A 21,762-nucleotide genomic window follows, 5' to 3' on the forward strand; every position below is an offset into this window, starting at 1 on the left:
GCTCCTGGCTCGTCACTTGGCGATGCCACAGGGCTGGAGTGGGTGAGAACCTTCTGGGTTGGGCCCCCTCTCTACCTCTTCTAGGCCACTTTGTTGTGGTAGCCAGGACTGATACCTTTGGATGCTCTTCTCTGGCATCCTCCATTTGTAACTTTTAGGGTGGGGTCTTGTCACATACCTCCCCTCCCCTCGCCCCACCCCCAGCCCGTGCTGGGTTCACAGATTTATGCCAAGGCCTCCCACCTTGTCCTTTTCAGGGCATAGCTTCCCTCTGCAGTTTTCAAACCCACTAGTTTTGTTCTTTCTCCCCCTTTTCTCTACATTTCTTGTCCTTAAAAACTCAGCTCAGAGGACATAACCTTGAGGCCACTTTCCGCTGGCCTCCCACCCCCAGAGGTCATCAAAATGTGCAGTATTTGGCTGTACCTGTTCAGAGCACAGGGGTTATTTGGACCAGGCCATGTGTAATTTAATTAGATAAAGTACTATACTCAAGTCGTTTTAGATTCTCACGTATGAAAAGGATGCAGTCAGAACAGTTCTGGCGCGCACCCCACACACAGCAGTTACAGTGTCGACAGCCTTCAGTGCGTTCATCTCACTGGATCTGAACTGCAAAGACCCTTCTGGAAGGAGAGAAGCTGAAGCTCGGACAAGGGAAAAGCATCCGGAGAGCAGATGACACTCTCTCCTGAGGAGGACTGGAGGCATCTGTGTCAGATGAGGGATGGTGCGCGCACACACACACACACATGCACACACGCACACACACACACACGCACACACGCACACAGCGTCAGCTGGAGAGACGGCGTGACGGGCTATGTGTGCAGCACACACGGGCAGCACCTCCAGTGTGCACTCAGGTTCTGGAGACAGCAGCATAACCGACAGTGGTTTAGCAGCTAACTACCCAAAATCCTCTCCCCCAACAAGAAAAGACAGTATTAGGATCACAAAGAGGTGAGTTTTTTAATTGATACTCAATCTCTACATACAATATTGCACAAATTAAAGATGTATCAACAATTCTATTTATGATAACAAACTCATAACAATCATATAAAACTACAAGGTGGTGCATTTTGGTGGTAGGAATTTTAGTAACTAGCGCAAATATGAAACTCAGCTACTTTGTGAGAAACAGCCTTCCACAAAAGAACTCCAGGTTACTTAAGATGTCAAACACAGGTCAAGGTAAGATCACTTTTAAGAAAAACTTGGGATTCAGGTATGGTGGCACATATCTCAGAAGGCTGAAGCAGGAGGGTCGCCAGTCAGGATGGCCTATACTATACAGCAAAATGATGACTCAAAAAAACTGCTGTTAAAAAATATGAAAACTTCAGCAATTTCATTTAGGAACCAGGAAATATATGCGTATTGGGAACTAAGAAGACACCTCCATGTCTGCTCCATAGGCCCTGTGCTCCAAGAGTAAATTCTTCTGCTGCAGGATCTCTGTAAGAAACTATGGTTTCAGCCGGGCGGTGGTGGCGCACGCCTTTAATCCCAGCACTCGGGAGGCAGAGGCAGGCGGATCTCTGTGAGTTCGAGACCAGCCTGGTCTACAAGAGCTAGTGCCAGGACAGGCTCCAAAGCCACAGAGAAACCCTGTCTCAAAAAACCAAAAAAAAAAAAAAAAAAAAAAAAAAAAAAGAAACTATGGTTTCAAAGCTCTAAACAAGCAAGATGGCAATTCAAATAAAAGAGCTTAAACAAGGCTCTTCCATTCAGAAGAAAACAAATGCAGTCTATAAATTAAAGTCGTATCAAAATGCTGCCCAGGCATGGAAGGCAGGCACCACTCACCTCCTGAGTGTCTCATACAGTACTGGGGTCACCTGTGAGGAAGGGAGAGCTGGGTATGGTCCTAGCTCTCTAACTTATCAGGTCTGGTCTTCATACACACAGGGTTAAGTGCGGTGAGCTAGCTGGCTGCTTGTCACAGCTTCCAATGGAAAGGTCTAAGCCAACCATCTCGAAGCATGCGCTAGGGGATGGACCGAGACAAGGTCTGGCAGCTCCCACCTTCTGACACCATCACTCAGAAATCTGGAACTACTGAAGGGCGGGAAGAAGGTGTCCGATGATCATATTTCTAATAAAATGTATAAGGCCATGGCGAATGTGAGGGAAATGAGGGACCACTACACTGTTACCCACAGCTGTCCTGCCTGGGAGATGAGAAGGGGGCGAGGAGATGTCTCAATCCACTCACTAGAATCTCTGGGTGCACACCTGTTACCCGTTCCCTCAGCTCCCGGCAAAGCAATGGCCACGAAGTTGGTCCTAGCGCAAAGAACAAAGCTACAGAGTTAAGAGCAGCGCAGGGGTTTTCTGTACAGAACAGGAGAATGACCTAAAGAAAACAATGTTTTCCCAGTTTCTGGGCTTTACAGACAATACAGATACCAGCTTTTCGGGATTAGCACAGTGGCTGCATCACTTTATTCCCCCCTGAGGTGGCCGCACATCATAAACTCTGAAACATGACAGTCACATGATTTCTTCAGTAAGCTCCCAGGTAGATCCCGGCTCTCCCGGAGCTTGGAGTCCTGAGGTTTCAAATGTTAAAGCTTTCACCACAGCCACAAGTTCCTTTGATGTTGGGGTTATTGAAAACAAACTCACTGGACAGTTTGTCCTCCACATAGTCCATTTCTGTTCCTAAAAGTGTTAACTGTGCTTTCTTTTCGATGAACACTCTGACTCCTTGGGAAAAAGAAACACATGTCACATAAAGCCTGTGGTGTGCAGAACCTGCAGTGAATTTCTAGTCGGTGCCACCAGCACCCACAGCTTCTGGGCAAGTCTAGGGCTCCTTAGAGGAAGCCCACCACTTCCCACCAGTCCAGCCTGTGCCTAACTCCAACCAATTATAACAAGGAAGACTTTTTACATTTGGAAATTCCACGGCCATTTCTGCAAAACTGGTTTGCCTTTCACTCACCTCCCTACCCCAATCTTTTATGGGAAAACGTGCAATTCTGTGAGCTTTTAATGATGGCATTCACGAGACTCTGGGAACATCTGTCCTGACCCTGTCAGCTATAAACGCCCACAGTACTGTTGTTCCATGGTACATTCTAAACCAGACCATATAAACCAAGACCACACAATGAGACATGGAATTCAGAGAATGCCCACTGGACCCAGAGCGGTAATCTGCTGCTAACCTTATAAATGAATACCATTTCCTAGTCACTGGGAAGGAGAGACTGACCTCTCAAAAGTGCAAAATATGCTTTTCCTCAAAAGACATCACTTAAACATGAACATACTCTATAGGCCTTTCCTCTGTAGGGGGCAACTGCAGCTTATACTTCTGAACTGATGTTATTTTTTTAAGATTTTTCATGTGCATGGTGTTTTGCCTGTAGATATGTGTGCAATGCCTGGGGCAGCCAGAAGATGGTGTTGAAACAAAAGTTACAGATGGCTGTGAGCCACCATGTCGGTGCTGGGAACTGAGCCCAGGTCCTCTGGAAGAGTCAAAAGCACTTAACCTCTAAGCATCTCTCCAGCTCCATTTTTTTATAACTTAAGAAGGCCTTTATCGGTTAATTATTTCAGCTAAATATGATGGAAGTTGGGAATACAATTTCCTGCTTGTCTCACACCAAAATGGCTCCAATATACTAACAACAATATCTAGTGGTGGTTATTACCTTGCATAAGATCTTATTAGCCCAGGCTGGCCTGACCTGATCTTGAACCCAGCACCTAAGATTCCAATCCCAGTATTAAGCCTGAGCCACTGTACCTCAGTCTTTGGTAGGTTTTGCAAGATGACAGGGGCTGGTGTCAAATGCAGGAGCTGATAAAGTGGAGCTGGGTCTGGAGAGCTCATGCTGCTCTTGCAGAAGACCCCGCCTGGTTCCCAGAAGCCATCTTAGGCAGCTTACAACTGCTTGTCCTTCCTGCTACAGAGGACCCAACCCCTCTGTCTCCACAGAACTAGGAATGTGCACTAATATGCCCACATAAAACTGGTTCAGCAGAAATGGCTGGATTGTTCAACTGATGGTCTTAAAATCTGTGTGTGGTGAGTGGATGCCTGACTACCCAGAACCCATGGACCCAGGAGAGAACCAACTCTCAAAAGCTGTACTCTGACTTCACACACTAATACAGCTTTTAAAACCTGCGAGGATGAGCTTGATCCTCAGCCACTGTCTAATTCCAGCACCAGGATGTGTGGGAAGGAAGATCATAGTGAAGCTCTGGTCTCAAAAACAAAAAACAAAAAACAAAAAAAAACAACGAGGAAAAACAAACCTATAAGCCTAAACTGTTCGCTGTGATGACCATTCAGAGCTGAGACAAAACGTAACCCCCCCTTAACCCTTAGAACGGATTGGGTTCAAAGCTTCACTAGGTCCTTTCACTGTGAGCCCCTGGGCTTCCCAGCTACTGAGTCTCTCCTTGCACCAGGTTCTCCAACAGAAGCCAGGAAACTGTCGCCTCTCCCCATTCAGTGGAGCACATGGCAAAAGACTGTCTGCCAGCGCTGGGCACGTAACAAGCACCACTCAGACGATTCCTAACCCAGCAGCCTTACATCAGTTTCTACAAGTTTTCATCAGGAAAAAGAGACCACAAAATGTTAAAGAACAGCAACAAAAACCCGTCCATTACTCACCAGAGCCAAGTGTGGGTGCTTACTCATACCCCACCCCATCACTGGGAGGCAGAGCAGGAATTAATGTCATCCCTACACCCAGCTACATAAGAGTTCAGGGCTAGCCTGGGCTACAAAAGAATCTGTCTCAAAAAGACAAGGGAGCTTACCATCTTGAATAACTTCTTCATCAGAATCTCCTTTTGTCTTTGAATACTCCAGGGTGTAAGAGAGGCCATTACAGCCCCTGGTTCGCACGCCAACTTTCAGACCCACCTGAAAAGAATTGAGAAGATAAACATTGTGTGATGACCTACACCTTGAATCCCAGCACTGACATGAAATTCTCCTCTGTATGCTGTGAATAAGTTTTATTACCATTGGTTAATAAAGAAGCTGCTTTGGGCCTATGGCAGCCCAGAATAGAGCAAGGCGGGAACTCCAAGCAGAGAAAGGAGAAAATAAGGCGGAGTCAGGGAGACACTATGTAGCCAGTGAAGGAGACAGACACTGGATGGAACCTTACTGGTAGGCCACAGCACCATGGCAATACACAGATTAATAGAAATGGGTTAATTTAAGATATAAGTGTTAGCCAGAAATATGTCTAAGTCATTGGCCAAGCACTGTTGTAATTAATATAGTTCTGTGTGATTATTTTGGGTCTGGGCGGCCAGGAAACGAACACACAGCCTCCGCCCACACAGTACCTGCTTGGGAGGTGAGGTACAAGGACTGTGATATAGCAGTATATTATTTGTGTTTTAATAAATAAAGCTTGCCTGAAGATCAGAGAGCAAAGCAGTCATACTAGACAGCCACAAAGGACAGGAATGGTGGCACGCACCTTTAATCCCAGAAGTGGGAGAGGCAGAGAGATCTGTTAGTTCAAGGTCACCCTGGGCTACAAGATTGAATCTAAAAGAGAAACAGCTCACACAAAGGTGATTCCAGCAACACGGAGGTGGAGACACAGAGTGATGTGGCTGGGATGTAGGGGGAACATAAGGGGAAGAGAGGAACTCAGTGGAGAGTGGAGTGTGTGGTGTGGAGTTTTCAGGATTCATGGAGACAGGATCTTGCCCATTTTTGGTCTGAAGTAGAGGTAAGAGCCAGTGGCTGGTTGCTTTGCTTTTCTGATCTTCAGGATGAACCCCAACATCTGTCGCTGGGTTTCTATTATTCATGCTACACTGGCAGGCTGGAGCCAGCCCAGGTAAGGTGCACATGGTCTTGAGGCAGTCAGTGCGGGTTCCACTAGTAAAGGGCACAAGAGCCTGCGGCAGATTCCTAGAGTCCAGATGAAAAGGCCCGGCACAGTGACACGTGTCTGTACCCACTCTGGGGAGGGGCGCAGATGGGCCACTTCTGCACCTTGCTGACCAGTCAGTCTAGTCCACCTCCTCAAGTCCAGACCTGTGAGAAACTGTGTCTCCAGTCAGGATGTGTGACTCCTGAGGTTGACCTTCGGCCTCAGACACATGCACACAAACACGAAGGTACTAATAGAAATGCATGCCTACATACAGGATAGCAAGCAAATTAAAAGACAGAAAGCAACCTTTGATATTACCACTATTCATTTTCTCGTAAACTCAGTGGTAAGCAACAGGTTCCTGGTTATAAGATGCCCCTATAGGAAGAACAAATGTCACGGGAACAAGCACTTAGGACAACACAGGAAAAGTGCACAGGAAGGACTGCACAAGCCTCGCAGTGCAGGAAGGTGGCTTCTCTGTCTCTCCTGTCCTGGCTGTGTCTGCATAGTTTTACTACAGCATAGTAAAAGTTTTACTCTATCTAGGCCTTTACATAGTCACAGTGTTTGCTTTCTTAACTATAGTTTGGAAGTAATGGGAGCACAATGCTCTCCTGTAGCCATTAGCATTCCTTTTTTTGAAGTACAGGAGGGCCACAAACCCACCTGTTTCATCCTTCAAGGTGCTGGGATTGCAAGGGCACTGCCATAACTGGCTTTTCCTTTACTTCTTCAACACAGGGTCCACAAATGGCACCAACTTGCTGTGTAGCCAGCTTCTACCTCCAAAGGCTGAGGCAATGAGCTCAGGCACCACCACATCTGGCTTTGTCTTTACTCCTTTTGGTTTTTTGAGACAGGGTTTCTCTTTGTAGCCCTGGCTGTCCTGGAACTCAATCTGTAGACCAGGCTGGCCTAGAAATCAGAGACTTACATGCCTCTACCTCTAAAATGCTGGGTCACCTCATTTTTTTTAAGGGCATTTGATGGTAGACTGCCTTTAAAACCCGGGGTTCCTTTAAGAGGCTTTGCTCCACTTTGTTCTGTGAGGTATCTGGAGGCTCCCATGGTTAGTGAGCACTGAGGTCCATCTTCTCACCTGGCTCCAGTTCAGGAGCTTCCTTTCTAAGGCAATCTGGTAAAACATCCCAAAAGACCAGGAAGCCAAAGATCATAGAAGTTTAAAATGTGTGTGTAGTGGGGGGAGGGGGTGAGAGGGGCTAGAGGGGCGGCAGGAGCTGATGCAGAGGCTGTAGAGGGTGCTGCTTACTGTCTTGCTTTGGTCCTTACTTTCTTATAGTACTTACAACAACCAGACTGGGGATACAACCACCCAAAATAGGCTACCCTGCCCCTCAACTAATCACCAATGAAGAAAATGCCTCACTGGCCTGCCTATAGCCAGATCTTATGGAGGCATTTTCTCAACTGAGGCTCCCTCCACTTAGATGACTCCAGCTTGAGTCAAGTTGATGTAAAACTAGCCAACACAGCACACGACTGATTTTCTAACAATATCTACCTACACTCGCAATCTTGGTTCCTGCCCTTTAAGTGAACAATCGAGCCCTACTACCCTCAGTCCTGTCCCACCAGGACACTGCAATCCTGAGAAACCCTGTCAGGTGTGCTTGCTTCATGAGCTTGATTGCAAAGCTTAGACTGAGGGCATTCCATTACTCTGAATGCATGAATTTTTGGGGTGCAGGTTTAGTTTGTCTCTGTGATCAGGAAGTCCTTAGGAGAACAGGAGCCCACACATTAGAGTGTGCAGACAGGGCGCGGGGTGCAGCTCCGCATCAGGTTTGCCTAGCATGTCTGAAGTCCTGTGCTCACTCCCAGAAACACAAAAAGCAAAAGCAAACAGAAACCCTCCCCAGTCTCTGAAATCCAGTTTTCAGCAGGCATGGCAGCTCACACCTGCAACCCCCAGCACTCACAAGGAAGAGAGGGTGGATTACCCATGAATTCAAAAGTAGCCTAGTTTCCATAGGGATTGTTAATGCTGTAAATTACACTTATACACCAACGAGAACAAATACCTTACAATCCTACAAGGCTAATTTTAGTTTTTGGTCAAAATTTTTTAAAAATATTTATTTATTTATTATGTATACAATGTTCTGTCTGTGTGCATGTCTGCAGGCCAGAAGAGGGAACCAGACCTCTTTACATATGGTTGTGAGCCACCATGTGGTTGCCGGGAATTGAACTCAGGACCCTTGGAAGAGCAGGCAATGTTCTTAACCACTGAGCCATCTCTCCAGCCCCCGATTTTGGTCAATTTATGTGCTAGAAAGTTCAGAGTCAGAACACTGACACCTGGTGGCATTTAACAGCCTTTAGCATGGAGTGTAAGAAGTCCGGTCATGAAATATAAGAGAATCCGGAAAACAGTACCAGGACCACCATCCACAGGCCACAGCCAGAAGCGACTGCATGCAGGGATGACCCCGTGGGCATGGTAAGCCAGGCTTCCAGGTCTGACACTGGGCGTGACTCACTTCACCTACAGCTGGTAAATTATGTCTGCGGCTGACAGCAAAACCCAGATAGCTTTCACACAGAGGATCAGTTGAACACATCAAACCTGCTCAGGGGAATACATGCAGTCATGAAAGAGGGGACCTTTACCAAATGATCCGGAGACTGAATTACTAGGTAGAACGAAGTGTAACCAAGCATTTACTGCATGTGTCATCTACGGAAGAAGCGAGAGAGATAGACCATGCAGGCCAGTGGTTCCCGAGGAGAACTCCAGAACATCCTCCAGCCACCCTAAGGCATGCAGTAGAGGCAGGGGAATGCCCAGCTAGTAAGCACACAGCCAACCTCAAGGCTGCATCTGGCTTAAGTGTGACAACGTGGAATCTTAGTTGTCTAGAGCTTTGAGCAGTGAGAAGCTGCTTTCTATGGAAAAACTCCCTGTGTGATTCAAGAATTTGGGTGCAGCTCCCTGTACTTGCCTGGCATGAGTGAGGCCAGGAAGTTGACACCTTAGCAATGTAAAAACTAACAAAAAACAATTTAATTAATGAAAATATACTATTTGCAACAAATACATTTGACCCGCGACCACAACTTTTAGCTCTGCTAACCCTTCCGCAAGCTTACATGTTACTTACATGCTCTGGCTTGTCTTTAAGAAGTTGTTTTATCTTGTTCACAGCTGAGGGGGTCTGGAAAAAAGAAACAGCTGTTAGGCTCATCCTCTGACGCACAGATGGGCAGATGCCCCCACCAGAGCCTGATGTAGTGCATGCCTGCAGGTTTTCCCAGAGAACCAGGTGGGTTCCATCCCATAAAGGAGCCACCGCGAAAGCACACTCCTGCCCTGACAGAAGCCCACCTTTTCTTGTGAGACCATATTCTGTGCATCTACTGAATGGCCTGTAACAAGTACAGTGCCAGCACAGATGCTCATGAATAGCCCATCAACGGAAAAGTCAACTTTTGGGTGTTCCCATGTTGGTTCAATCCCCTTCAAACCCATCTGAATGCACGGCTGGAGAGTTGCTCCTGGGCACAGATTTCCACTGTGGGTAACACATACCTGGACATCTAGGTGAGCAGCCATGCTCCTCAGTGACAGAATCAAGTATGTGGCTATGTAGCTAAGAATGCAGTTCAACCTAGCCTAATGGTCTTTAGCAGGAGAAGATGTCCCAATGTAGCGTGTTCAGTATCACCAGTCCCACCTTCCTGTAGAGGGTGCTGGGAACCTATTCTGATCTGCACTGCTCCTGGACTGCTTCCTGGATATGTCCCAATAGACACTTTAAACAGTTTTTTTCTAACGTTTAGGAGGGATAATGTCCTTTCCTAGGATTCTTGTAAAGACTAATACTGAATACAGGGAAGGCGGCCTAGAGAGGATGGCATTCTGAAGTCCAGGAGAGGATGGGGCACAGTGCAAAAGGTGAGAGAAATCACGGTAAGGGAACGATGTCCTCCGTACTTGTGTTTATTGCCGAGGAGACAGATCATAGGCCTGGCCCTAGACCAGATCTGACTTAGAGGCCTGGACAGATGATGAAGTACAAATACAGTGTGGAACCAAATCCAGAGCCACAGAAACAATGCAGAAAGTACAGAACCAACAATGAAGGAAGAAGCTGTGCACTGCAGGCCGTGAAGGCGGCTCAGCTGGTAAAGAGCTTGCTTTGCAGCCACGAGGACGCGAGTTCAATCTCCATAAAACAAAACAACAAATAGAGATAGGGAGGGGAGTAGGTAGGCAGCCATGTCCACTTGGGGGGTTTCCCGTCAGTGGGAGACCCTTTCTCAAGACTAAGAAAGGTGGAAAGCTCCTGAGGAATGGAGAATACTGGAGACACCCTCCAGCCTCCACACATGCGCATACATGAAACATGTACCAGCACCCCACACATACGAAAGAAAAGCAACACGGCATGCTTAAAACAAATAGATGCTGTTTAGGGCACTATTTTAAGTCAGTGTGGGCTGTAAAGTCCTGACTCTCAGTTAAGTGCAGACAGACTGAACTGGCACACAGACACAACGTGAAGGGTAGAAGAGAGGAATGCCAACCTCAGGGAGTTAACAAAAACACTCATTAAAATCAACCACAAGCAGGGAGTGGTGGTCCATCCTTTAATCCCAGCACTTAAGAGGCAGAGACAGGTGGATCCCTAAGTTAAAAGCCAGCCTGACTTACAAAAATGAGTTCCAGGACAGCCAGGACCACACCTGTCTCAAAAGCAGCCAGGCGGTGGTGGTTCACAAGCCTTTAATCCCAGCACTCCGGAGGCAGAAGCTGGCGGATCTCTGAGTTCAAGGCCAGCCTGGTCTACAAGAGCTAGTTCCAGGACAGGCTCCAAAGTTACAGAGAAAACCATCTCAAAAAAACAAAACAAGAAAACGAACACACACTCCTAACTGTGATGCCCAGCAGACTGAGCTATAAGACTTTGAACTTCTGTCTGGTTATTTGGCAGCTTCTAATTATCACAAAGCAAGCTAATTACAGGTGATTTTATTACATCTTGCCATTATCTGTATTTCTCATAAAGTAAGGCTACACAAATAAGACATTTAGAGAGAAAGCCAAATAAAAGCTACTAAAATAATAAGGAGCATAAGGCAACAAGAGAAACTAATAGGCAAGCCCATGCTTCTAAATCCCTGAGATTTGAGTATTGGTGAAACGAAGCTCCATGAACTTCAATGGAGCAAGAGGAAGAAGAGACCTTGCCTTTGCTCCTTAACTGTACCTTAGCTGTCAGGCTGCTTTCCTCAGGAAAAGCCACTGTGCACAAGGGACCAACCCAGGGTACTGCTATCCAGTGACAGCATATGTCAGAATACACCAATATTCGCTGTTTCACATTTAAAGTGGTTGCTCTACAATATGGCCCCAGAAAAGAATTTTTAAATGTGAACTTATTTGGGAATTAAATAGTTATACAGATTTTAAAGATGCTAATACATTTTTAAATTATCTAAACTCAATTTCAGAAAGAAAACCATTTTAGTAAAAGTAAAAGGTTTATCAAAGATAAACAGAACTTTAAAAATGTGCTTATTTATTACACTTCCAGGTAGCTGCCCACAGCCCTTACTTCCCAGTCTTCCAGTCGTACACTTTCACAGACACATTTTCTATGAAAGTGCTGAGGAGACAAACCTAGTGTACAACAGGACTTAGAGCACTCACTAGCTGTCCTTGCAGAGGACCTGACTTTGATTCCCAGCAACTACACGGGGGGCCAGCACCATGTAACTATAGTTTCAGGGAATCCATTGCCCTCTTCTGACCCCTGGGGACACCAGGTACTCATGGCACATATACATACATACACATATACATACAAACACAGACATTAAACAAAAAGCTTAGGAAATGCATGGCCTAGAAAGAAGTGTTTATTGGAGCAAGAACGTGAAGGAGAGCCTGGATTTCAAGCGCACAGGCCAAGGTGACAATAAAGCCTATACTATACTGCGTGATGTGAGCACGCACGCTCTTTTTGATTAACTGGACCTGAGTTTTATTCCCATAAAGATTTCTAAGTTACCTAGATTGGTTTTATAAATCAGTGGGTTTTCCTCTCTTCTCAAGTCTTAGAAAACATTTAAACAGTAGCTGCTTATACTCCTGGCTACTGGGAAGCTGAGGCAGGAGGATCATGAATTTGAGATCAGCTTGATCTACACTGCTATGTTTTTCTCAAAACAAGTTCAATATAGCAAGTAAAAGCAAGGCATGTAAAACCACATGGGCATTGGGCTGCTAACACGCAAGGGGGAAATGACATTAAAAGGACCCAAATGTTTTTGAGCCGCTGTCAAAGGACCAAAACAGATCCTAACTTTGCTGTCCCTCCCTGGGGAGCTGCTACTAAGGAGTTCTCAGCTAAGAGGGACGGACAGCTGAAACTGGCAAGTGACTATCCTGACTTTGCCTTGTTTTGGAGACAGACACTCAACTATGTATTCCAGGCTGGTCTTAACACTCGACCCTCATGCCCTTGCCTGAGTGGGGCGAACAGCTATTGTTCAGCTGAAGGAACTATTCTGGTCAGTTAAAAGAATTGAATGGGGCTGACTGTTGCTGGGGGTGGGGCTGCACCTTTCTGTTCTAGATACAGCACTGTATTTGGCCCTAGAAGAAGGTAAGTGACTCCCTTGACTCACGTCCTGGCAATGATGAGGTCTCTCCTGAAGCCCACTGCAAAACTGGCAGTTCCCTACTGTGTCTGCACCCCTAGACCAGCTCAACCTGACCTCCCCAAGAAATTCCCCAACAAGTAAGGACTCAGAATTCAGATTACTGAAATACCCTAAAATCTAGCAATGTCTTTGGTCAGCTCCCGTGTACACCATAGGAACATGGTTACTTATAGGGACAACATCTTGAAGATGTTTACCAGGTAAAAGAGTGTGCCTCCACATTGAGAACCACACGATGGGAGATGAGAAATGATTCCTGAGCTGTCGTCTGACCACACAATCCCTAAGGCACACGTGCCCACACCTTAAATAAGTCTAACTTTAAGGAAATATTCAAAACCACAAACCAAAAATTGTTTCAAGGCCGCTTTTGCCGTCAGAATGCTGGGAAATGCACTCCAAGTGACCGTCTCAGTTCAGTTCCACAGTAGGGAGCCCAGGCCACCCTGCTCCCAGCCCAGCACTGGGAGTACAAGCATGCACCACCCCCAACCCTAGCTGTTTCTATCCAGGAACTGGAGAGGAAACTCTGGCCCTCATGCTTCAGAGCTGTCTGCCAGCTGACCCACCTCCCCCACCCCGGGGTTTGTTACCCATCATGCATTTAGTCTTACAGTTCTGTAGTTTAGGTATAAATATTTGCAGGGGCTGCTAAATTAATGATGCGAGAGTTAACGACTGAAAATTTTCAAAAAAATCACTTTGCATGGTGTATATAATCCTTTGGTAAAAGGCTCTCTTCCTTCTCTGACCCTAGCAGCTGCTCTGCCGCTGGACGCTGTAGTTCTCCTGGTAAGCTTCTGACTGCATGCACGCGCCAGCTGCTGTCCCAGAGGTCTCTGGGTCCTACTCCAGAGAAGTAACAGGTCCATACATGTGTCCCTCAGGCCCTCAGTCAGGCGGCACCTGGAAGCTAACGGTGAATGAGCTTCTCTGCACACACTGATCCGGCCCCATCATATACTCGCAAGTTGAGCTTTGGGCGGCACGAGGCTCTGGTCATAAGAGAGCTGCAACTAGCTCTGTCTTGCGCACCAACGGAGATCGGGCTGCCTGTCAGCCAGCACGTGTTTAAGTCACAACTCACTCTGGTCCCTACTTAGTAAAGTAGACTCAAGTCTACTTAGTAACTCCTGGAAATACGGGGTGGAAGGAGCCCATGCTCCCTGGATGTCCTCTGCAAGCATCCAAGGGTCCTTGCACTAACGTCACCGGTGAGCTGGAGCCATTCCTCGTTTGTAGACAGTAGCCGTCAACAGTCTCACCCCCCCCCCCATGCCAGCCCATCAATTCCCTCCGTGGTTAACTGGAAGAGCTAAGTGGCGCCCACATTTCCATGTTACACCTGCCCTCGCCGAGGCGAGCCTCGAGTGGGCTCTGGAGCACTCCTCCCCTGTCAGAGGACGCGGCCAGCAGAACCTAAAGCTATTCTATCAGTTTACTTTGGTTTGCTAGTGTCGCCCTCCCGAGCTTTCCGCCTGTGATCATCACGCGGCTTTTGCATGTTACATGTTAGGGTTCAAATGTTTACCAAACACACGAAACACAGGCGCAGCCTGCACACCAGCCAACAGGCGGTGGGGCTGCTCCTCAGCCACTCCGCCGAGGAAGGACGGGATGACTGCCTACAACTGAGACAGGGAATGCGGAGAGGCTGTCAACTGCGATCTGCTGTGACCAATCATAGGGAGTGGTCAACAAACGGACTGAGCCAGGGTCTGTGCAAAGGAGGCGACATTTCGGGTAAGACTGGGTTACGGAGGGCGGGACCCAGGCAGCTCACTTATTTCTTTGTCACAAAACAGCAGGGCTTGATAATGTGTGCTGAAAAGGTAGGCATGGGGAAGAAAGAGGGCACCTCGAAAATTCCCAGGTAACAGGTAACATTGCCAAGGGAAAAGCCTGCCTGGACACTGACTTTTCGGAGGATTCTGCTCTGAGTGAGAGGAGACACAGCAGGATTCCATGATGTAACCTTGCGGAAATAGAAAGGAGCCGACTCTAGGAAAAGCAACAGAGCGCAGTGTAACTGAGACTAACTGGGGGGCCGACACTGACCGAGCACAGAAAGGCTCCCCGCTTGGTCCCGGCTCCCTTCTATTTTACTTCACTTATTTGTTAGGACCCTAAACTGAGCAGATCCCCCGCCTCACGCGGGGAGGATTCGAAGCCTGCCTCCCGGCTGCCTCTGCCGACCCGCCTTCCTCCGCGGCGCCTTCCCCGCACGACCTTCCTCCTGGACGCCGTGACCTCGGCGGTTGCCGCCCGGGTCAGCGCGCCGCCCGCCGGGCTGGAGCGAGCACTGCTGGTCTGCGGGCCAGGCCCGCCCGGCGCCCCGGGCCGCCGCCGCCTCCCGCCGCCGCGACTCACCAGCGTGAGCGCCGCTCGCGTGGGCTGCAGCTTCCTCTTGCTCACGGCCCGCACGGTGGCGCGGACCAACGACGCCGACATGGTCACGGCGCGGCGCCCGCAGCCTCCGGCCGGAGCGTGACCCCTCAGCCTCGCTCCATGGACACGGCTGGCTCTTTGACGCCACAAGCTTCTGCGCAGGCGCCGCAGGCCCCGCCCCGCGCCGCCATTGGACAGCCGGGTGAGTGACGGGCTGGGCCGCACGCCGTCAGCGCTGACGCGGCGCGGGCGGTGACCCCTGACCTTGCGGGCTTCGCGGTTGCCCTGCAGCCGAAAGTGGAACGGCTTCTTCTTCGGGGCCCCCGCTGACGGGAAGCGGCAGAACCCAAGACGGAAGCCGCTCCGACAGCAGAACGAGCCGGTCGAGACGCCGTGCGACAGTTTCCGTTATTGAAAACCCGAGCACGTGACCTAGCAGCCTCGCGACCGACGGGGACGGAAACCCTGGCAGGACAGTAACGGTCAGCTAGCCTGCTTTCCTGCAGGCGGTTTCCATCTGACCAGCCGCACGCACGTAAACACAGCTTCCCTCTGGGCCTGTAAGATGAGCTCTAATCTTTTATCTTGGGGCAGCAGCTGCCCTGGGGCTGGCACTGGGAGGGCGTGGGCTCGAACCACCCTCCGGGTTCCTGGAAGGCTGAGTGCGGGGAGCAGGGCTAGGATCTTCTGGGGGTAGTCCCGCTGATAGAACAGGAGTCAGCTGCTGTGTTAGCATCAACTGGTTAGGTTGGCAGGGCAAGACAACGTGAATGAGGGTAATTCTAGGCTGACAGACCAGGCAGACATAGTTACCAGGGTTGGTTAGAAGCCTGGAAGAATGTTGTGGAGATGTGCTGACTGATTTTTGTCAGCCTGACACAGACTCAAGTCATCTGAGAGAGGGAACCTCAACTAAGAAAATGCTTCCTCCATAAGATGGGTCTGTAGGCAGGCCTGTAGGCGTTTTCTGATTTCATGACTGATGGGGAAGACCACACATTGCGGATGGGGATAGTCCTGGGCTGGTGGGCTGGGTTCTATAAGAAAGCAGGCTGAGCAAGCCATGAGGAGCGAGCCAGGAAACAGCACCCCTCCATGGCCTCATGCTCTTGCCTCTAGATTCCCACTCGGTTTAAGTTCCTGCTTTGACTTGTAACTTGGAGTGGTAAGTCAGATAAACCCTCTCCTCTCCAGGTTGGCTTTGGTCATGTTTCATCCCACCAAGAGGAACCAGAACCATGGTTAGTTGGGGAAATGGGCATGCGGCAGGTCAGGTGCAGCCCCGATGCCATGCAGCACTAGGTGGCATCACCATGTGTACTTCATAGCCCATGGAGGAAGGCATGTCATGTCAGACGATGGCCCGCACTGGTAGGACAGCCATATGTAAATTCTGACCCTGGCAGTAATGAGCTACACAACACCAAAATCAGCCCCTCAAGATACTGCTAGGGTGGCAGTGGGCAGGAAGGTATGGACGTCTGGGGACGCAGGGGTCAATAGGCGTCATCCCTTTGAACAGTAATATCCTTCCTCTCTCTGTCACGCGTTCTTACTCAAATACGCATACATCTCTCTTACTCTTGGTTCTGAGAGGAAGGTGACCACTCAGGAAATGTTTAGCTGACAGCAGGGTGACGATTTTCTCGGGGAGTATCGTCAGTCTACAGTGTAAAGACGGAGCAGAACAGTTTTCCTGGGTGGTTTTCTAGTGGACACATCTCAGTGGCAAAGATGGAAGGGCATGATTTCCCAGGGCCGTCGAGCAGCACCCGCCAGCCTGTGTGAGCAGCATCTACTGTGGTGGATCCTTCCCAACCAGTCGTCTGGAGCAAAGGCCCCAAATGTGCTGTTTCCTGAAAGCCAACAAAGGAGACCTCTGCTCTCAAGGATAGGAAAGCTGGGGGGGGGGGGAGCGGGCTCTGCCACCCACTGGCAATAAGGATCAGCTGAGAGTTAATCGCACCTAAGGCACCTGACATCCATTCTTAACAAGAGCCCCAGGAGCCTGGCAGTGGTGGTGCACACCTTTGATCCCAGCTAAGGTAGGCTAATCTTTGAGTTCAAGGCCAGCCTGGCCAACAGAGGGAGTTCAGGACAGCCAAGTCTGCCTGCCCTATCTAAAAAAAAAAAGAAAGAAAGAAAAAAGAGAACAAAAACAGCAAAAAACTAAGAGTCCAGGGAACCAGGCCACCTCTCAGAGGAACATGGGAGCGGGGAGCCGGGGTGGGCACTGGTGTATGGTGAACGTTGAATTAACCCAGGCTTTCTCGGAACACAAGTCCCGTGTCACCTGTAGTCTACAGCATCCACAGCACACACACTGTGCCGTAGTTCCGCAAAGGAACAACATTTCACCCTTTTGGTTTGATTAAAAAAAAATTGGGGGACCTTAAAGGGTAGAGAATGGGGGCGTAGCCCGGTTTCTCATGACTGTTTCCTGCTGGCTTTGGGCGTCGAGGGATCCAGGGAGTGTCCGATTATTCTAGCCATGTCCCGCTGGCGTTTGAGGTCGTGGTGTCCTGGTCGTGGTGTCCTGTCCACTGGCGTCTGGGGTGGCCAATGTCCGCTGGCGTTTGAAGTCTTGGGGTGGCCAATGTCCGCTGGCATTTGAAGTATTGGGGTGGCCGATGTCCGCTGGTATTTGAAGTCTTGGGGTGGCGTCTGAGGTGGCTGATTGAAGAAATCACATCTGTCTGGCTTTTCTGAGTAACTGGGTCATCGTTAAGATGCTGGAAGACAAAAGTCGCATTAGTAGAGGAAAAAAAATTAAAGGGGAGAGGAGATCTGGGGTGAAGGATTCTTAGGAGGTCTGGGGTTAAGAATGATAAAAAATTAAATGATACTTATTCCGTTAATGATCCGCTTGTGTTTGATTTGTTTAGATGGGTCGGGCTGGCATCCTGGAGCTTAAAGAAAGTGTCTTAAAAGAAATAGTAACCGTATATTCCTTAACATTTCAGGGGCCACTGCTGCAGTCAGTGGCTGACCTGTTATGTCAAGGAGCTTTGTTGGGAATCTGCTTACCCCCTGAGCCCTTGACTCCGTATTTGATGATGGTATCTGTAACGACAGCTGGATGGTTATTTATGAATTTAAAGAAGGGAGGGTGTGTTAACACAGCGACGGATGGGACCACTGTTTTCCTTAGACTGGAGTAGAGGGGGTTGAACCTGGTATCCTTGAGCTTGGCAGCTTATCTCCTCTGCTGGCCTGGCGGGTGCAGTGATCACGTGGCAGTGGTTTTGGTTCTTGTCGTTTCTCGCGTGGTACACCTTGAAAGCCACCTCCAGGATCTGTGCCTGTGGGGTTAGGGGACCCTTCTCCAAATGTCTGAGCTTTGCCTTGATGTCTGAGTAGCATTGGTAGCAAATGGGTCATCAGGAGCTGTCTGCCCTCCGTGGATTCTGGATCAATGTTTGTGAACTGTAACATAGCTTTAGTAAGATGGTCAAGAAATGCAGAGGGATTTTCCTTAGTGTCTTGGAAAATTTCTGCGAGTTTAGAATAGTTTACTGGTTTGAAAGCAGCCTTCCGAAGCCCCACCATGAGACAAGTTTGGAACCGGTCCCTGGCCAGAATGCCCCCGGGAGAGTTATAATCCCAGTGGGGTTCCTGGTCTGGCACCGCCTCTGCCCCCGGAGGGTGGGAGGCCAGGGTTTGGTGGACTTCATCAGCGTGCAGCCTCGTCTGTTCCCAGACCCGCCTGCGCTCGGGAAGCAAGTTATTACAGAGAATCATATAAATATCATGGTAAGTTATGGTAGGTTGTAAGATTGGGTTGTAAGATCAGGAATAAGCCCAGCTGATGACTAGTTGGGCCGTGTAATCCTGCCCACCTCCGCTCACAATTAGCTCTCCCTGCTACATCAGGTAGAGACTGGGGTCGGAACATCCACGAGAAGGGAATGCTTGCCCCCCTGAAATCCCTGTGCTTAGAGTGACGTCCTCCCTTGCTGACCTGAAGTCCACCAGCACTGCACGGGAAGACTAGGGGAGGAGGGCTGCCTTAGACAGTCCAGGGTGTTCCCTCCCCCTACAGCCAATGCAAAGGTCTTCCCAGCTGCTACTGGCAGTGTGAGGGCTAAAGAGGAGCCTCTGTGGTGACCTATGTGGCATCCCAGAGGAACTGAGTTGAGGCTTCCAGATGGCAGACCAAACCTGACCTGACCAGTTCCCTGGAGGGAACGCCTCCTGGGGCCTCTGGAATCCCATTCAGAGAAAAGCTGCTAGATTGCTGTGAGTACTGAGGTGTGGATGGGGGAAGCTTGTGCTATACAGCTAGGAGCTCACTGTGGATGGAGCTGAGGCTGAAGCCAGGTCCTGGAAGGATCCCCAGTGGGGTTCCCTGTGGGGTCTTCTTTCCAAACAGAAGGCTTGTTTTCCTTGGAAAATAAGGTGCTAGGGACTGAATGGCAGCCTCCCCTCTACAAATGCTATGTAAAGCCTTATGCCAAAGATCTGTGGCCCTTGCCCAGGGGAAGTAGCTGGTGCTAGCGCCAGGGTCACGGAACTAAGGCCTCCTGGACCTTTTCGTTTTGGCAGTAGGGCAAGAGATTGTAAATATCCCTGTGGCTGTTGGTAAATGGCGAAAGTGGATTCAGAAATGGCAGGTAGTGGAGTAAGCTGACATTGGAAGGGCCTACCAGCCCTGATAGCATCTCTCTTCTGGGGATGCTCTGTTCCAGTCATCATGTGCTGCATCCAGGGTAAAAGCCTCTGGTTTAAAAATTGGAAAAATTAAATTGAGTCACTTTAAAATAATGTGCTTATAAAAAAACTACAGATTGTTGGTTTCTATATTTCTTACTATGCAGTGTGTCCAGAGGAAAGTAAATTCCCAGCTCTGTTTAGATGGGTGCAGGACTACACTGTCCTCAAGAACTATTGCTGTAAAAGCTCTGGCCCAGGGCCGGGGCCATATGAACAGCCCAGCTGAGCTTCTAAGCCAGCCCATGTTTAGATCTGAATTTAACACTTGTCTGCTCACAATGCTTGTGATAAGGTGGGTGCCCCGAGTTGCCCCACATGGCAAAGATCTGCTAAAGCCTCTCACCCCACCACAATGGCAAAAGGGGTGTTACTGAATGATAAGGTTGAGTTAAAATGGCCCTTTTGACTCTTTATAATGTTTATGGCTATTAAAAAAAACATGGCGAAGATTCTCATTTATTATTAATATAAAAAAGGTGCATTTTGGGTTGTTTTCAGATTCTGTCTATGATAATATAAAGGATGTCGCTACGTTTTTAAGGTACTATGTTATCTAATTCTGAAAATCCACCATGCTAATGTTCAAAGTAGCTGTAAGCGTAAATTGTCAAATGATATTTTTAATCTTGGTCAGTTTTACAGAAATAAGATAAAATCTCAGAATTGTTTAATTTACATTTCCCTGATGATTAAGGACGTTATATTTAAGCAAATTTTAAATATCTTTCAGTCATTTCAAGTTCATTTGTTGAGAATTTACAGTTTTGGTTTGTGACATAATTGTACTGAAATATTTGTTTTTATGAGGATTAAGCTTCTAAGTTCCTTGTATGGTTTTAAAATAATTGATAAAGATACCTTTCCTATTCTACAGGCTGATATTATGTTCTGTTAATTATATCCTTTGTTATACAAAAAGCTTCTCAGTTCTGGAGATTTTAATTACTGATTGTTTCCTTTAATGTCTACGCTACTGAGGCTATGTTCAAAATTCTATTTATATTGTTGCCCTTATGTTAAGGTCTTTAATTTGTTTGGATTTCAGTTTTGTGCATAGAGATAAATATGGATCTATTTTCATTCTTCTACATGATGATGTTTAATTAATTCTTAAAGGGAGAAACTGACAGTCAAAATGCTGGGCTCATGGCAAATCTCAGGGCGGGGGCTGCAAGGCACCCCACTAATTCGGCCAAAGTAAGAGAGGTTCTCCAGGGGCCAGTTAAAAATCTGTGTTCCTTAAATGATTAATAAAAGTTTACAGGCATTTTACCCAACCTCTGAAGGTCAGCAGACAGCAGTAGCCATGGCCTACATAGGACAGGCAACTTCAGATATAAGAAAAAAAAAAGTTACAAGTAGATGGGTTACAAGATTATACCTAGTAAAATTTGGAGAGACAAAAAAAAAAAGTTAAACGAGGGACAGAGAAAGGGAAGCAAAAGAAAGACAGGACTCAGACAGATTAGGAGCCTGGGCAACAGAAGATCAAAGACAAATGAAGAGGGACACTGGAACTGAGTAAAGAATACAAACTGGACACCTTGCGAACTATAAATTTGGGAAAAAGACAAATAAATGACTCGTTCCTCCCTGGTCACTTCTGAATGTATGACCAAAGCCTTTTGTTGACCAAACGAGGGACTCTTGCTTTCGCTGCTGTTCTCAGTGCTGCAGGAGACGCAGGCTGCTTGTCTGCCTCTGCCTCTACCATGCCCTCCTCACCAGGATGACCACCTCTCCCTGCCTCCACCGCTGAAGAAATCCTCACCTCCTAGCAACTGCCTTGGTGCTGTGCTTGCTCTAAAGCCTGCATGAGCCCTGACTGCTCACTCTACAGTCTCGCTCCCCTCACCCATGTCAGACTGCGATACAGCAGTCACCATGCTACCACAGGTGCCCTCCTGTGCCAGACTACTGCTCCTGTGCTGGGCTGACGTCGATGGACTATGGATCCTACCAGCATCTGCCTAAAGGACAGGCGAATGGCAAAATGGCAGGCTAAGCTGTGCCAGGCAGAGCCGAAAATGAGGGCGAAGCTTGCCAGGGGCACAAGGCTGGCGGTCCGAGCTAAGCAGGTACACAA

The 21,762-nt window shown here is 48.3% G+C and overlaps 1 protein-coding gene across 1 annotated transcript; it reads right to left on the minus strand.

Annotated features, from left to right (window-relative positions):
- Positions 1 to 1,610: 1,610 nt before the first annotated feature.
- LOC121443899 (iron-sulfur cluster assembly 1 homolog, mitochondrial) lies at positions 1,611 to 15,123 on the minus strand. Its single transcript, XM_041645655.1, has 4 exons — positions 14,946 to 15,123; positions 9,008 to 9,061; positions 4,795 to 4,900; positions 1,611 to 2,715 (listed from the first exon to the last, which is right to left on the minus strand). Exons 1-4 carry the CDS (start codon positions 15,024 to 15,026, stop codon positions 2,567 to 2,569), a joined length of 390 nt encoding a protein of 129 aa, XP_041501589.1. The 5' UTR covers positions 15,027 to 15,123; the 3' UTR covers positions 1,611 to 2,566.
- Between the last annotated feature and the right edge of the window lie 6,639 nt (positions 15,124 to 21,762).

The sequence above is a fragment of the Microtus oregoni genome, unplaced genomic scaffold (assembly GCF_018167655.1).
Source record: "Microtus oregoni isolate MIOR12 unplaced genomic scaffold, Mior012 000114F_ref0000099, whole genome shotgun sequence".
Taxonomy (NCBI): Eukaryota; Metazoa; Chordata; class Mammalia; order Rodentia; family Cricetidae; genus Microtus; species Microtus oregoni.